This window comes from Panicum virgatum, chromosome 5K (genome assembly GCF_016808335.1).
Source record: "Panicum virgatum strain AP13 chromosome 5K, P.virgatum_v5, whole genome shotgun sequence".
NCBI classification, from domain to species: Eukaryota; Viridiplantae; Streptophyta; class Magnoliopsida; order Poales; family Poaceae; genus Panicum; species Panicum virgatum.
The window spans coordinates 14,606,622-14,621,821 of record NC_053140.1 but is presented as its reverse complement, the minus strand read 5'-3'; the positions used below and the strand labels follow the sequence as shown (position 1 = coordinate 14,621,821).

Genomic DNA, 15,200 nt, shown 5'->3' with positions numbered 1-15,200 from the left:
ATATACTTGTATGCATGTATATGCCTATACTATTTGAGAAATTTTTATGGTGCTTGGAAAAATGTTATATAAGAGCCCTCGCTCATATGGCCAGATCCAATCGTTAAAAAAACAAAAGTACCTACCTATATTGACATGAACTATTTCCAAAATAAAGGTAAGGATGCGCATGTGGCAGCGTTGGGCGGATTTTTTTTTTTGGAGCACCTCTCTATTGATCCAGAGCATGGGAGTACGAGAGACGTTTCTCCTTCTCCTTGTGTCGAACTATCAAAATTTCTGTTATATATCTTCACAAAACAAAATCTGCTATATATTATTTCTTGATTTTACAAGGTTGATGCGCTAAATTTGCCCTTCAAAAAAAAGGTCAATGCGCTGGATGCCATCACATATGCACATGATGTTGATATGCCCATGAATGAGATGCCTATCTCACTCCTATAAAAATAACACAAACACTGGCGTGTGTAAATTATGGGGACTAAGATTTAATTTATAGTTTGTGATGTAGCAACCTCCTAGTTTTACCACGCCTTACATATTAGTTCAGTTTACTACATGAATAATCTTCTCTGTTCGCTTTCTGAAACCTCGATTCAAGATGAACATGCTCCATCTCCCTCTCATCCTCAATTACTCTCAAGTGAGATTTCTCTTTTTTTTCCCAGCATGCACAAGTGTATTATACATAACACAACATAGATTATGTTAAAATCTCTACTACTAATATTTATGGGAGGGCGACGGTACATCATGCGACCGTCGCTAGTGGCGAAGTTAGAGCAAATTGGAGGGAGTGCAGTTGTCTTGTGGATGCATAATTAAAGTTGCGTCATGGGAGTGCAAATATGATAAAAATCTAGACACGATCACTATTTTTTTCATTTTATAGGGGTTGCATTAGCACCCCTGAACATTTCATTTTATAGTGCAAATATTAATTTTATCAGTCGTTAGGACCTGTTTGAGAGAGCTCCACCTCCAAAAAAATAGCTCTGCTCCACAAACTCCACTCCACCTTTGAGCTCCGTTCCAGCAATTTTACTCCATTATGTTTGGAAGAGCTCCACTCCACGAATTCCAAAGGCCCACTTCTCTCCACCCCGCTAGCCCAGTATGCAAGTGGCAGCCCATTTAAGCTCCCCCACTTCCACACGAGTCCCATGATCAGGTTGTCTTCTACCTCACTCATCTCTTCCAGGCGGCGGCGGCCATGAGCCCCGGCGGCAGCGCAGGCCGCGAGCCCCCACGCGGCCTAGGCTTGGCCACGGCGAGCCCCTGCAGCGGCGCAGGCCGCGAGCCGCGGTGGCAAGGCGGCGAGACTCGGCAGCGGCGGCGCAAGCCGCGAGCCACTGCGGAGGCCACATGATGCACCTGCTCGGCGACGGGGAGCACGGCTCGGTGTGGTGCTCGGCGGAGGGCATCATTGCTCGTGGGGGTCTGTTGACTTTTTCTTTTTTTGTGTGTGAAAGGGTGTGAGAAAGTTGTATAACCAGTGGCATAGTGGGTAATTTTTATCAGCTCCACCAGCTCCAAAAATTAGTAGAACACCTCTTGAGGAGCTCAAAAAAAGGTGGAGTGGAGCTAGTTTTTGATGGAGTGGAGTAGAGTTGGTTGAGGTGTTTGGGTATTTTTCATGGAATGGAGCCAAAATTCGTTGAGTGGAGCTTCGCCCTTAACCGTCGTCCTCACCCACCGCGTTGTCCAGCCGTGAGCAAACTCTGCCTGTTCGCCGTTGGTGCGATCGCGGAAAGTAATTTCCTTCCATCAGTCAACAATCAACATTTTTGTGAGAAAGTGGATGATTAACACACCACATAAATTTGACCCTTTAGATGGTTTCAAACATAAATTTTTTATTTTGTAGAAATTAAAATATACAAATTTAAAGTAAAAAGTTATTTTAAATAAAAACAAAATGAGTATCAAATGTTATCTAAATATTATTTTTGAAAATATAATCTATGTATTGGCACCGTACTTATCGATTTTTTGGATCCAACTTTTCAATTTTTTTTCATATTTATAGTACTTGGTTGCTTATAGTTATGTCTACTATTTTTAAACAATTAAAATTTAAATAGAGCAAGGATAGACAGTTTATATTTTCAGAAATAAAATTATTATTAGTTTCATATTTTCTAATATAAATAAATTAGTTTTATTTTTAGATTTAACTATAATTTTTATTGTTTTAAAAAAATAAAAAATATCTTCAAGGACACCGAACCCCCATTATCCGAATTTATAGTATGTCTGAATTTTGCGATACATAGTGGGTGTAAACGGAGCGGGTCAAACTTGTTCAGTTTGATGATCCTCATTATCTTATCAGATTTGTAGTTAACTAGGCAATTATGCCCGTGCGTTGTTACAGACAAAGTTGGCATAAGTATCGGATATATATATATATATATATATATATATATATATATATATATATATATATATGTCCGTTAATTTGTAGGGATTTTCGTGATCGAGTCGTGGACGAAAGACTGGTCCGACTCTCATACGGACGGATCAAACCAAAAAATTAGGTGACCAAATTAAAAATTTAGGTGGCTCGCTTTAGAAATAGATATAGAAAGTTAAAGTCGGAATTTTAGTTTCGCTACTTGCTAGCACTAAATTGAAGGTTCAAAATGATAAAAGTTTACCGAGGAGAGCTGAGGAATCCCCAGTTGGTTAAACAGACTATCATCTCACAAACCATTCACGGTTCATTATTGTTCTTCATTCTGCATCGCATCGCGCACAAGCGTATGCTTTTGTGTTCAGAACAAAAAAAAACTATGGACACAACGCCCTGCCCGGCGGCGGCCTGCATCAGGTCGGGTCGGGTCTTCTCCGCAGCTAGCGCCGCCGCGGCATGCCGGTGCCCTCCTCGCCCATGGGGCCGCCGTCGTTGAACGCCGGCCCCGACGGTCGGCCCGTCATCTGGTCCGCCGCCTTTACCCGCAGCATCACGTCCTCCTCCTCGGGCTCGTCGCCGCGGCCCCGTCATTGCCGTTGCCGTTGCAGCCTCCCCGGCGCCGGCCACCTCCGCCCGTTTCCGCTCCACCACGTCCGTCGGCATCACCATCTTCTCCCGGAACGCGCCCGCCGCCTTCCCGTAGATGTTCGCCGTCGCCGCCCGACCCCTGCAACCACGCAACGCCGAGGATGGTAAGAGCCCGTTTAGTTTCTAAACATTTTCAAACGCTGCAGTAACGTGCAATGTTTGACTATTAATTTGGAGTATTAAATATGGATAACTGACAGAACCCATTCCATAACTCCCAGGTGAAATCGCCAGACGAATTTAATAAATCTAATTATGTAATAATTAGACAATATTGTGCTACAGTAACCAACCTCTAATGACAGATTAATTAGCCTTAATAGATTCGCCTCGCGATTTCCTGTCCATCTATGTAATTAGTTTTATAATTAATCTATATTTAATACTCCTAATTAGTGGTCAAACAGCTCCAAAAAATTTTGGGAACTAAAGGGATCCTCCCAAGAAAAGAGAAGACTATTACTTCTCCTCCTCTGACGGCGGCCCGTGCGCCCGCCGCGCCTCCTCGCGGGCCTTCTCCGCCGCGCGCCGCCGCACGTCCTCCCCCTGCTGCCACGCCGACTCGTCCGTCTCGCCCTTCCTCGCCAAGGCGTCGCCTGCCAGCGCCCGCCACGCGCGCTCCTTCACGTCCGCCGCGTACTCCCTGGCGCTCTCCGCCGCCGCGCCCGTGGCACTACTCTCGTCGCGCCGGTCGCTGCCGCCGGAGAAGGTGCTGCGGACGGCGCCCACCACGGACCGCGCTCTATCCCGCACGCTGCCCAGGATGCCGGCGCCAGCGCCGCCGCGGGGGCTGGCGGGCGCCGCGTCGTGGCCATGGTCGTCCCGCCGGGACACGGCGGCGAGCTCGTCGGCCGCCCTCTGCGCCACGGCCCGCGCGTGCTCCTCGCGGCTCTTCTGCGCGGACGCTAGGCGCAAAACCGTCTCTAATCTAGCTTGCTGATCGGTGAGTGGAGGAACCGGCGCGAGGTGGGCAATAAAACGGCGGCGCGCGATCAGAGGGTGACGCGGCACCGGCCGAGGGGCTGCAGGCGTCGCCGTCGCGGGGCGCGCCGCGTGTGAGGAGGGCCGACACGCGCCGGCGCGTGCAGGCGCGGCGTTCGGCTTCTTCTCAGGTAGACAGACACCTGCCACTGATAAGGGACGCGACGTGTGCCAACATGTATCGATCAGTGATCAATACATGTCGGCACACGTACAGCAACAATTGAGTAATCAACTGAAGGGATAAATCATATTGCTCACCACGGCAGGGTACTGTAGCGGTTCTATTCACTGGGTGCTAGGAAAACCGTGGCTTTTTTCCAGCCCGAGCCCAATCCTGCACGAGCTTCTGCTTCTCGACTGCTCTGTTCAATTTGAGCCTAGAAATTTTAGAAAAGACTTTAACCCCTAATTAGGGGTGTCAAATAAAATCAATTTACAAAATTAATTTCAGAATCATGCACTAGAAATCCTAACGAATCAAATGAGGTTTTTGGCGGCGTGATTAGATGGTGGTTACTGTATTATTATTTTAGCTAATTATCAATTAATTACAGTCATTAGATTCGTCACGAAAAATTATATATATCTGTAAAAAAAATTTATAAATAAATTTTATTTAATGTTCTATGCATACGAGATTCTCTTCACGGATTGTGTGTTTCAGAATCAGTAGAAGAAAAACAAACCAGGCCATGTACGGTGGCAATCTTTGGGCATTTAGCGGACAAAAATGGGCCTTCACGTGTGTTCCGTCATCTCTTTTGATCAAAATATATGTCCTCCAGGAACGGCATAAGGATCTATTTTTTGTGATGGGGCCGGCCCATCAGCCGGATTGGCCCATTAAGCCCGTAGGCACGGAATTGTTGTGCCGCCACATCGGTAGGAGAGGAGATGGCGGCACTGGATGGGGAGGCACAGTGTCGGCCGTGGTGCGGGGAGGAGAGGAAGGGGCTCCGCCGGTTGCGACACTGGACTGAAGGTGCGGCGTCGAGAGGGGAGGAGGAGGCACGACGCTGGTTGCGGGGCTGAGAGGGGAGGCGCAGCGTTGGCCGCGGTGCGGGGAGGGGAGGACGGGGCTCCACCGGCCACGACGCTGGGACGGGAGGCGCGGCGCCGGCTGCGGCGATGGGAGGGTAGGAGGGGGCGCCGCCGGCCGCGGCGATGGGAGTGGAGGAGGGGGCCCCGCCGACTGCGGCGATGGGTAGGGAGGCACGGTGCTGGAAGGGAATGGTGGACGGCGGCACAGGGAGGCTGGAGAGTGGAGCTGTGGAGGGGAGGAGGACGAGGAGGCGTGATGTGAGGAGATGAGAAGACTAATTGGAGGGCGCCCCTATATGCCTTCCGAAAGATGTTTAACATCTATAACTATAAAGCCCATTAACAGCTACTGAAGCCCAACAACGAAGCGAATCCCTCCGCACTCACTGTTTCGCAGCCCAAAGCCGACTGAACATGCTTACTGAAAGGTAGCACGCAACAGCAGCACAGAGCCGAGAGGCATGGAAACTTTTTATTTTTCAATAAAAAGAATATGAGAAAATATTGGATTAGCATATTCAACATTCTAAAATAATAGATTCAAACTTCTTCATTTCTAGTTTAATCATAGTAGATAAGGTAGTTCAACATTTTACATGGCAATGTCGAAATAATATAACTAAAATGTTGAGCTAGTATATCTATAGTGTTGAACTCATACCATAAAAATGTTGATATAAAAAAATTAAAAAACTAATTCAACGATTTTGGAGGAAAGATCAACATTATGTGTGAATTATTTAAATAACATGTTAGAAATGTTGAAACAATATATTTAAAATGTTGAAATGGTACATATAGTTTGTTGACTTTTTTCTAAAAAATAAATAACGAAAAATATATAAAATGGATCTTGTTTTGTTTAGTTAATTATGAACAACATTTAGGTCCAAACGAAATTTGAAATGTGTACATGGTTTGAGAGTAAAGTGCATTTGAATGTCCGGTCATACAAAATCAACCGCTAGCAAGTCTGGTGCAGCCACGTGTTGTCCTTCCCTCAGCTGCTGCTTTTGGCCCATGAAGCACTTCAATGCTGGGCTGTCCCGCTCGTTCGGCGGTCTGCTTGTTGTTTACACGTGTACGAATCTCAGACCGGAAGTTACATACGATAGCCATCTTCCGGAAGGTGGATAGGATTCACGCTAATTGGACTGACCCATCGTGACTGGTTAGGCTGGACAGTAAACGTGATAGGCTGGACCGGTACTCCAAGTGCCGAGACGTCGGCCCAGGCATGGCACGACGTCCATGCCGGGCCATGGGCCGGCCCGCAGTCCTCGAGCCGGACGGCTAACTATAGCATAAGATCGATGTACTAATCCTTCGGATTGATGAAATTGCTAATCCTTCGAATTCAAATTCCCGTAGATTCACCTCATGTTATACTTTTTCATGCAATCTTTTTTGGTGGAGATTTCTTTTTCTTGTTTAAAGATCCGGAACTTCCTGCTCATATATAAATAAGTACATAAGTGAATCAAGCAAGAAGTGATTCAATCTGAAGCAGCCATAATTAAAATAGGAAACAAGCAACAATCTGAGGTTGGGAAGGTGGAGATCCACCTTGAACCGATCACTTCATCCACTTCCATTGATCGGCATAGAATGGTCTGGAAACACCTTCAATTTTAAACCGACGTACTAGCAGTCCGGATTGGTCTGAAATTAGTCCACACATGACACAACAGACGAACAGATAATTGGTGCATGTTTCAGTAGTTTGGCAAAGCAATATTCAGTGCACCTGGGTGGGTGGTCATCGGCGACAAAACCTCCTGGCGCGGTGAAAGCGGCCGCGAATGCCACGGTGGCGATCAGGACGGATGCAATGGTTCCGGTTCTTGCCCAGTCATCCTCTTCTTTTAATGTTTCCTCCCCAGTCAGTTGGTTTCTCTTTTGAAACGAATAAGAGTGTTTGCTGTCCACGTATGAGGTTTGGATTCCGTCGAAAGTTTGAGCAACTCTAACTCTAGTAGGGCTTTTAAATTTGGGTGAGCAAATATCTATTTAGAAATCCATTTCTAAATTTTACTCATCCAAATATAGGCCTCCACTCCAGCAGGCCGAGTAAATTAGACTTCTATAGAGGGCCCATAGTTGGCAGCCCAAATAGAGGGCCATCAAATTGAGGGGGTGGGGGGAGAAATTTAGAAGACCTACCAAAATGGCAGTCCATTTGGAAGGCCTGCTGGAGATCAATTTTTTACACCCACCGAGCAAATATGAAAATGGAAGCCCATTTAGTAGCCCTGCTGGAGTTGCTCTAATGGTGGCTCTCGACCAATGCAGACTTCTCAACACGAGGAAATGTGAATTCTGTGGACCATATATATAGGAAAATAATTTTATTAACCATCCATGAAGAGTAGAAATAGAAGTATATTTTAGAAGAAAAATAGGTGTGTATATAAAAGTAAGGTTAATTTTGTAACCATGTGCATCGTGTAGCATACATATATTGCATATGCAAAGTAACTATGCAGAAGCTTGATTAAACTTTAGAAAATTTGACTTCAGATAAAACTAAAATAATTTATTTAATTCTAAACACCCTGCTAATAATTAGCTAGCTAATAATAATAATTAGTCATTAAATATTAGTTAGCTAACTATTAGCATTCATGAATCCAAACAGGACCCAAATGCCATCTCCAACAAAGAAACAGATTGATGCATGGCCAGCTAACATGAACGCACCAGGAAATAGTACTAGGGGTGGTAATGGGTACGACCTTAGTGGCCTCTTCACAGCCCCACAAGGATTCTTAAATTATTTATCTCAAAATTGTATGAGATTAGAGTCCGGCTCTTAAATTTTCTAGTTCAAAATCTTGGGCCCTTTACTCCCCATAAATAGTACCATCAGGGCCGACCCTAAGAGGGTGCGGACGGTGCGACCGCATCGGGCCTCCAAAAATCGGGGGCCTCCAAAAATTTCTATATTAAGAGGCATGTCAAGTCATAAGTAACACCTGTGCTCATAAGCTAGCTCATTTAGATGTTAAAAGAGACTCGGATCATCTAAGTATTTGGCATGGGCATGGGCTCTGTTTGAAACATTAGCCCAGGACTAATTTTGAGAGCTAATGTTTAGTTTTAAATTGCTATGCTAAGCTTTGGGCCAATGTAGGTTGTTTGAATCCATGGGCTAATGCCCACCCTCTCTCTCATTCTCATGTCTAGGTGTGTGTGTATACTAATATTTTTTATGGGGTCCATACAAAATTATCTCCATTATCCCCTTTTGAAGGGCCTAAGAATTTTGGGAGGGATAATCCACTTTAGCTCAAAATTATCCCTAATGCATCCAAATAGATGGGATAATTTGGAGCTAAAAGGTGAGGGATAACTATTATCCCTATGTATCCAAACAGACCCATGATCCCCTCATAAATTTTATAACCTGTATTGTTGGGCGTGACATCTCTGTTCAGTTGGAGGAATAAAGCCGCGCGCTGACCTGATCGAGAGGAAGACTCATCGACAACTTCTCCAACATGTGCCCAACTACACGCTTCAGTGTCTTCTTGACATTCTCGCGAGACGCCGCCGCTGTCTACATATCGCCGATTCGCCACCTACTTGTCATGTCGATTGACAATTTGACTTTTTATATTTTTATAATTAATTAGGGCCTCCATTATTTTTTTGGCACCGGGCCAAAAAAAATAGTCAGGGCCGGCCCTGAGTACCATCTCCCAGGAGCTAATGCACGGCGACCAAGATCCCCAGCAGTAAGGCCACACTTATTGGTAACACCTGTTTCCACGGTCATCGTCTTCGTAGCAAGCTAACAATCCGTGGAAATCCATGTTTTACAGCTAAATGGAGTGGTGTATTGCCTTCATAATCTGTCGCATTCAACAGCACAGCAAATGCGTCGTTTTGGCAGATGTGGCGAACCACAATTTCCTGATGATGCTAACCGCACAGTGAAGCAGGTTTCTTCCTTAATCATCAACCAGCTCGTAGTAGTCGGGGCATTTCTGTACGAGTTCATCAATAATCCCAGCTCTCCCCACCATAGCAGCAGTATGCACAGGATATAAACCTGCGGTTATCGGAAATGTGAACTTGCTCCATGGATGTGCCTTCATCTAGGAACAGTTGGACAACATCGAGTTTTCCATACGTCACTGCAAATTGGAGAGGTGTTCTCCCTGACGAATCAACTTTGGTAAGCAAGGTTGGACCTTCAGGCTTCCAATTCAGTGTCTCTTGAGCCATTTCTGATCCAAAAGGGGCAGTTTGTCACCACATGACAGAGCACAACTTAATTGGGAAGCGAAGACAAATACGAGAGCCGGAAAGCTACGAATTTAAACAACGGCAAAATCGAACTTTAGCATTCTGCGCTGCTGTACCGATTTTAGTGTCGTACCTTTGCTTCTGGTTGCAGCGACATGCAAAGCAGAGCGTCCCTCCGGACCGTTAACCGACGCCGGCGATGGCGTTCCGTCGTGCGACCGCCGTAGAAGGACCCGGACCATCTTCACCGAGCGATCGGTCGACGCGGCCAAGTACAGCGGGGAGAATCCATCGTCAGATGCTAATGACGCCAGTTCGGGCGCCTCCGTCATAAGCAGGTCCACCACCCTGACATAGCCGTGCCGGACAGCTTCATACAGGGCGGTGGCGCCAAGGCGGTTCCGCGCCAGCAGCGCCGCCGCCTCATCCGCCCCGCCGGCGCGCATCGTCGACAGGAGACGCGCCGCCACCTTCCGATGCCCGGCCTTCGCCGCGCAGTGCAGCGGCGTGTCGAGGCTCCGGTTGCGCGTGGCTACTAGCGATGGCGCCTTCTCGCAGATGACCGCGCGAGCTCTGCGTGGCCGCGGCTGGCGGCAAGGTGCAGCGCCGTGTTCCCGTTCCTCGCCACGCCGAGCAGGCTGCTCGCTCCCACCAGCGGCGGCGACGGCGGCGGCGCTGCACCTGGAGAGGCGCCGCCGTTGACGGTTATCGCGACGTGGCCGTCCGCTAGCAAGCGGTGTTCGCCGCTCAATAGCTCCTGCAAGCAGGCTGCATCACCAGCGGTCAGCGCTTGCAACAGCTCTTCGCTCAGTATCATCTGCATTCTGCTCCGGTCCGAATTCCAGTGGTGAGGCAAGAGCTTCCGCCATGATCTACTAGGCTGCGGAGCTTAGCTTGGAGCAGTTGGACCGCCGACCTACTTGCTGGCATCTTAGTTGCTTTGATTTCTTGGGGTGCTGTGTGCGAGATTCAGATTTCAGAGACGTACTGTGTAGTATACAGTAGAACACAGCAGAGAAGAGGTTAATGAGTCAATGGTCATATATGCGGCGCCGCGCAAGAAAACGACATTGGAAGTTGCCGCGCTTCGGCGCTTGTTCATACTCCTCTGCAGTTGCTTGGAGTACTTGCTATGACCGACTTGCTGCTCTGTCAACAGTCAACAAACTGCCTTGCCGTTGCTTTCACGGTCCCCTCTGCAGCCTAACTCTGCCCTACTCCTCACTAGAACTAGGTGAATACCAGCACGTTGTTGTGGGAACTTCACATACTTACAAACCAAATAACAATTATAGCATGATCCAAATAATAATTATGTTACAAAATAGATAGGGACGTACACTGGTAGGAAAATGATCACTAGCCATTTATTTCTAGTAACAACGAACATCGCTAACAATCGCCACTAGTACAATTAAGCTTGGTTGTGAAGTTTGCCGGTGTATATATATGGATTGTGTGGTGACAGGCCCATACGGCCATACCTAGTCCAGCGCCACAGTGGCTCGCCGCGACAGAGGCTTCACTACACGGCGTGATCAAGAGAGTTACGGATTGCAAATATTAGTTTTTTTTAGAATATGGAAAATTCCGGTCTTGATCATTCACACAGGCGAATGATTACAACCAAGCAAAGATTAGTTTGTTAGGTTATTTTTGAAATAATGTTGAAAACGCATTGGTATTGCATCAAATTTATGATCATGAATAAAATATGGAATACTGATGGTCAAAATGTGTCATTAGACCATACACCTTAATTTAAGAAAGAAAAAGAAAAACAGGAGTAGCTAATAACAAAATGTACAAGAGCTGGGAGCGCACTACAGAACAGCATCACTTTAGTTTTGTTCTGAAACAAAATTCTCAAACTTTGACCAGGACTTGTAGGAAAGAGTATCAACATCTACAACACGAATAAATTTTATTGAAAATGTATATATCTTGCTGAATTTGTTTGCTATTGTAAATGTTAGTACATTCTTCTCTTGTAAATTACTTACCAAAATTAGATAACTTTGACATAGGAAAAATATAAAATGAACAATAATTTAGAGCAGAGTGAGTACCGGATTACATTTGCTGTAAGGAATAGAATCAATTCACGTCAACAGTACAGCTCACCAAAAAACACTATCCCCATCCTATGTACTACTGGTTACAACCCAAGGTTACATTTCTGGATGTGTCTTCGGACAGAATTCTTCAGAAACAAGAGCAAATACTGCGGATAGATGGGACTGCAGAGACAGCACTCAGTAGTTTGGCAAAGCAATGTTCAGTGCTATGGCGATGACGAAGGTGGCAGAGACGAACGCAACAAACAACGGGGCTGCAAGATATTTGAACAGAAAGCTGCGGGGGAAATTAAACAGCAATTGACGTAGCAAGTCCAGGCTTGACCTGCTCTTCTGTATGTTGACAAGCCCCCTCCATCCAGTTCGGCGCCAAACCGCTTTCGCCAGCACAAGGTGCCAGGGAACCCAGATGTCAGGAAAGCCCAAGAGCACTGTAGCCAAACACACCGAGTACACAAAGACAAGAAGTCCACGGTTGCCAGCACCAAGCACCAGGTGAAACCCGAAAGCAAACGCAGCGATGGTCAACAGCGCTGCCAAGGGCATCAGCGTATTCCCCAGAAAATAGTATCATGTACGTTTATCAGGCGCAACTTCCCTTGTGCCAGCATGAATAAAAAAGCAGGTTGCTGTAGCGGAGCATACGAAGGCTAGGGTGTTTGAAACCGCAAATGCTCTGAAAGCAAACCGTCTCGCCATTACCGCTGCCCCTGCGCTCGGGTGGTCATCGGCGACAAAGCCCCCCGGCACGGTGAAGGCCGCTGCGAAAGCCACGGTAGCGATCAGGACGGATCCAATCGTTCCGGTTTTCGACAAATTATCTTCTTCGTTGGATGCTTCTGGAGGGACCGAAGCTGGCGATCAGAGAGGGGTGAATGTGAGCCGATCAAAATTTCTTCTGAAATTCAAACCGTCGGCCTATATCCCGAAAATCACCCAAGCCCTCAAGTGTTCTGGCCAAAGTTTGGAATAGCTATGAAAAAGCTAAACCAGCACAAAAGGTCTCGAACGAGCGAGCAAAACCACGAAACAAATCGGAAGCGAATTGAGAAAACTGCAGAACTGATCTGCCAGGACCGGTCTGACCGGTGCACTGGACCGGTCTGACCGGTCGCGTCTGTTAAAAAACTAGCAGACCGGTCTGACCGGTCTTGCCTACAGGTCTGACCGGTGGCACCCAGAAAACCCCCGAAAACTTGGATTCAAACGATGAATCTCAACCAAACGACCACGAAAATCGATGAAACTTGGGTGATAGCTTCGCCCCTACCCCGTGAACATATCCCCAAAAAATCTCGTCCTAAAGATAAACGAATCTTGAGAATTATGGAGGAGATCAAAAGGATTGGGGTTTTCTCAAAAACTCAAGAACTTCAATTCTGAAGAGCTCATGATTCCAGAGGATTTGACACGAAGTTAGAAGCACAGGAATCACTCCAAAGAGCTCTACGAACCGTCGCAATCAAGTGCATCAAAATCGAAACGAAAATCCATCACAAAAAGCACAAGAGGGACGGAATTGGATTGATTCAAAAGCCCAGAGGGCACTAGGAGGATGGGTCCTCCTTTCCCAATCAAATCCAATACAAAGTCTCACAAATTCATGGACAAATCCTACTCTAAAGAGAGAAACGGAGGGAGAGGAACACAGGGGCGGCGGCCTGGAGAACAGAAGAGTCCACGAACAGATTACAAAAGCCGCCCTTGACCTAACACAAGTGAAGGGGTATTTATACCCGCGGGACCGGTCAGACCGGTTGGTTAGACCGGTCAGACCGGTGCCAGGGACCGGTCAGACCGGTTGGCCTGCAGCACCTCCTGTACACGATCTCATCCGACGGCCGAGGTTCTTTCTTCGAAACGAAGTCTTCTCCACGATGCCGCCGTCTTGATGAAGATCCAGTCCGCGGTTTTGGAGGGTCCGTGAAACCCGGGTTGGTGGCCGGTTTTGAGAAAACCGCCAAAACCTCACGCGCGGGAAGATTCCCGGCTCCGCGCCGTGGTCCTAGACGCCGTTCCCGCCTCGGCCTTCTGACGGCCCTAGACGCCGCCCGACGCCCTTCACCTCCTCGCCCGCAGCGAGGCCTTAGACACCGTCGACGCCCGTCACCTCCACGACTTGGCGTCTTCGACCGTCGTCTGCCTCCTTGGTTTTGTGGCCCAAACCAAGAGTGTACGCCACAGCTGCCGCCCGGTCCGAGCTCCGGTCCCGGCTGCCCTTCACCGCCGTCCACCGCACAGTCCATCGGCCACAGCACCTCCACGACAGCTCCCCGTCGACACTCGACGCCCGTGTACTTGCAATCAAAGACCAAGCGCACGATCACACCGCACGGTTGACAATTCACTCATCACAAGCAGGATAGAGTACTCAACATTCCTCAATCTCCCCCTTAATGAGTGCATTGTCAACACACCACAAACGAACCAAGAGAAGTGAAACCAGAGAAGAACAAAGAAGCACGAAAGAGAAGAACTCAAGCAAGTGACGAAAAGCTCAAAAAGGCAAGAACAGTCACTTACTCAAGCAAAGATCAATCCCCTAAGACAAGGGCAATGGCTCGACACAATCGATCAAAAGCCAAAATATGACTCCTCAAAGACAGAGGTAACGCTCGACGCAGTCATGCTGGAAGCAGAGGGAAAACTAGGAAATCAGGAGTCAAAACCAAAGCAGAAACTCCCCAAGCAAAGTTTTTCCCTCTCACAAGTGCAACTCTCCCAAAATGATGCACTCTCAAAACCCTGTGCACACCAAGATTTTCAAAAATCAAACAGATCTCCCCCTTGTTCGATCACTTCTCCCAAAATTCTCCCGCTTGTTGGCACATGCACACATCAAGGCTAAAAAGACCTAAAGCTCCCCGTGAAGCTAAGACTCCCCCTGAACAGATGCTATGCAATGAATGCAATGCAGGAGGTGTAAGTGAAAGCATTCAGGGATACAAGGATATGAACAACATCTAGTCACAAGCACGTGTGCATCCATAAACAAGACCTGCATCTAGCTCAACAGGGTATATCAAATAAGTCTAGAGCTAGGCAAGTTCAGTTTAGGAGAAATAAAAACATCACCCATGATCTAGCACTAGCAAGTAGAAAATAAAAAATAGTAGTAATCAAACTCATACAGGTGAGCAACACCGAGCACCAGGTGAAACCCGAAAGCAAACGCAGCGATGGTCAACAGCGCTGCTAAGGGCAGCAGCGTATTCCCCAGAAAATAGTATCGTCTACGTTTATCAGGCGCAACTTCCCTTGTGCCAGCATGAATAAAGAAGCAGGTTGCTGTAGCGGAGCATACGAAGGCTAGGGTGTCTGAAACCGCAAATGCTCTGAAAGCAAACCGTCTCGCCATTACCGCTGCCCCTGCGCTCGGGTGGTCATCGGCGACAAAGCCCCCCGGCACGGTGAAGGCCGCTGCGAAAGCCACGGTAGCGATCAGGACGGATCCAATCGTTCCGGTTTTCGACAAATTATCTTCTTCGTTGGATGCTTCTTCCTCCACAGGTTTCACGTTTGCAAGATAATTGTAAAGTCAATCCAAAGTAACAATTGCTCCCGAATCGCTCAGACAAGAGAGCGTAAGGTATTGTTGACTCTGGGAGCAAAGAAGAAAATTAAGTTTTCAGTAGTTTTCATGTGGACAAACAAACTTAGCAACATTTCATAGAAATTGCAGACCGAGCGTAGCTCGGTTCGTGCGGCTCCCAGCTAGGGTTTAACACAATCTTTCAGTATTAGAACACACGTGCAACCAATCTATTATTATACTAATA

General features: G+C 47.2%; 1 protein-coding gene and 2 pseudogenes across 1 annotated transcript; all 3 read right to left on the bottom strand.

The window, feature by feature from the left end:
- Positions 1-2,635: 2,635 nt before the first annotated feature.
- Positions 2,636-6,255, bottom strand: LOC120709720 (late embryogenesis abundant protein 1-like). Its single transcript, XM_039995382.1, has 3 exons — positions 6,252-6,255; positions 3,531-4,197; positions 2,636-3,146 (listed from the first exon to the last, which is right to left on the bottom strand). The coding sequence occupies exons 1-3, from the start codon at positions 6,253-6,255 to the stop codon at positions 2,720-2,722; spliced, it is 1,098 nt and encodes a 365-aa protein (XP_039851316.1). The 3' UTR covers positions 2,636-2,719.
- Positions 6,256-8,735: 2,480 nt separating this feature from the next.
- On the bottom strand, positions 8,736-9,384 carry LOC120709718 (annotated as a pseudogene).
- A 30-nt stretch (positions 9,385-9,414) lies between these two features.
- LOC120709717 lies at positions 9,415-10,271 on the bottom strand (annotated as a pseudogene).
- Positions 10,272-15,200: the final 4,929 nt, after the last annotated feature.

Excerpts from the sequence above, each read along its gene's own strand:
- LOC120709720 (XM_039995382.1), bottom strand. Across the intron at positions 3,147-3,530 it reads CCGCCGTCAGAGGAGGAGAA|GGGTCGGGCGGCGACGGCGA; the intron begins GTAATAGTCTTC and ends GCGTGGTTGCAG.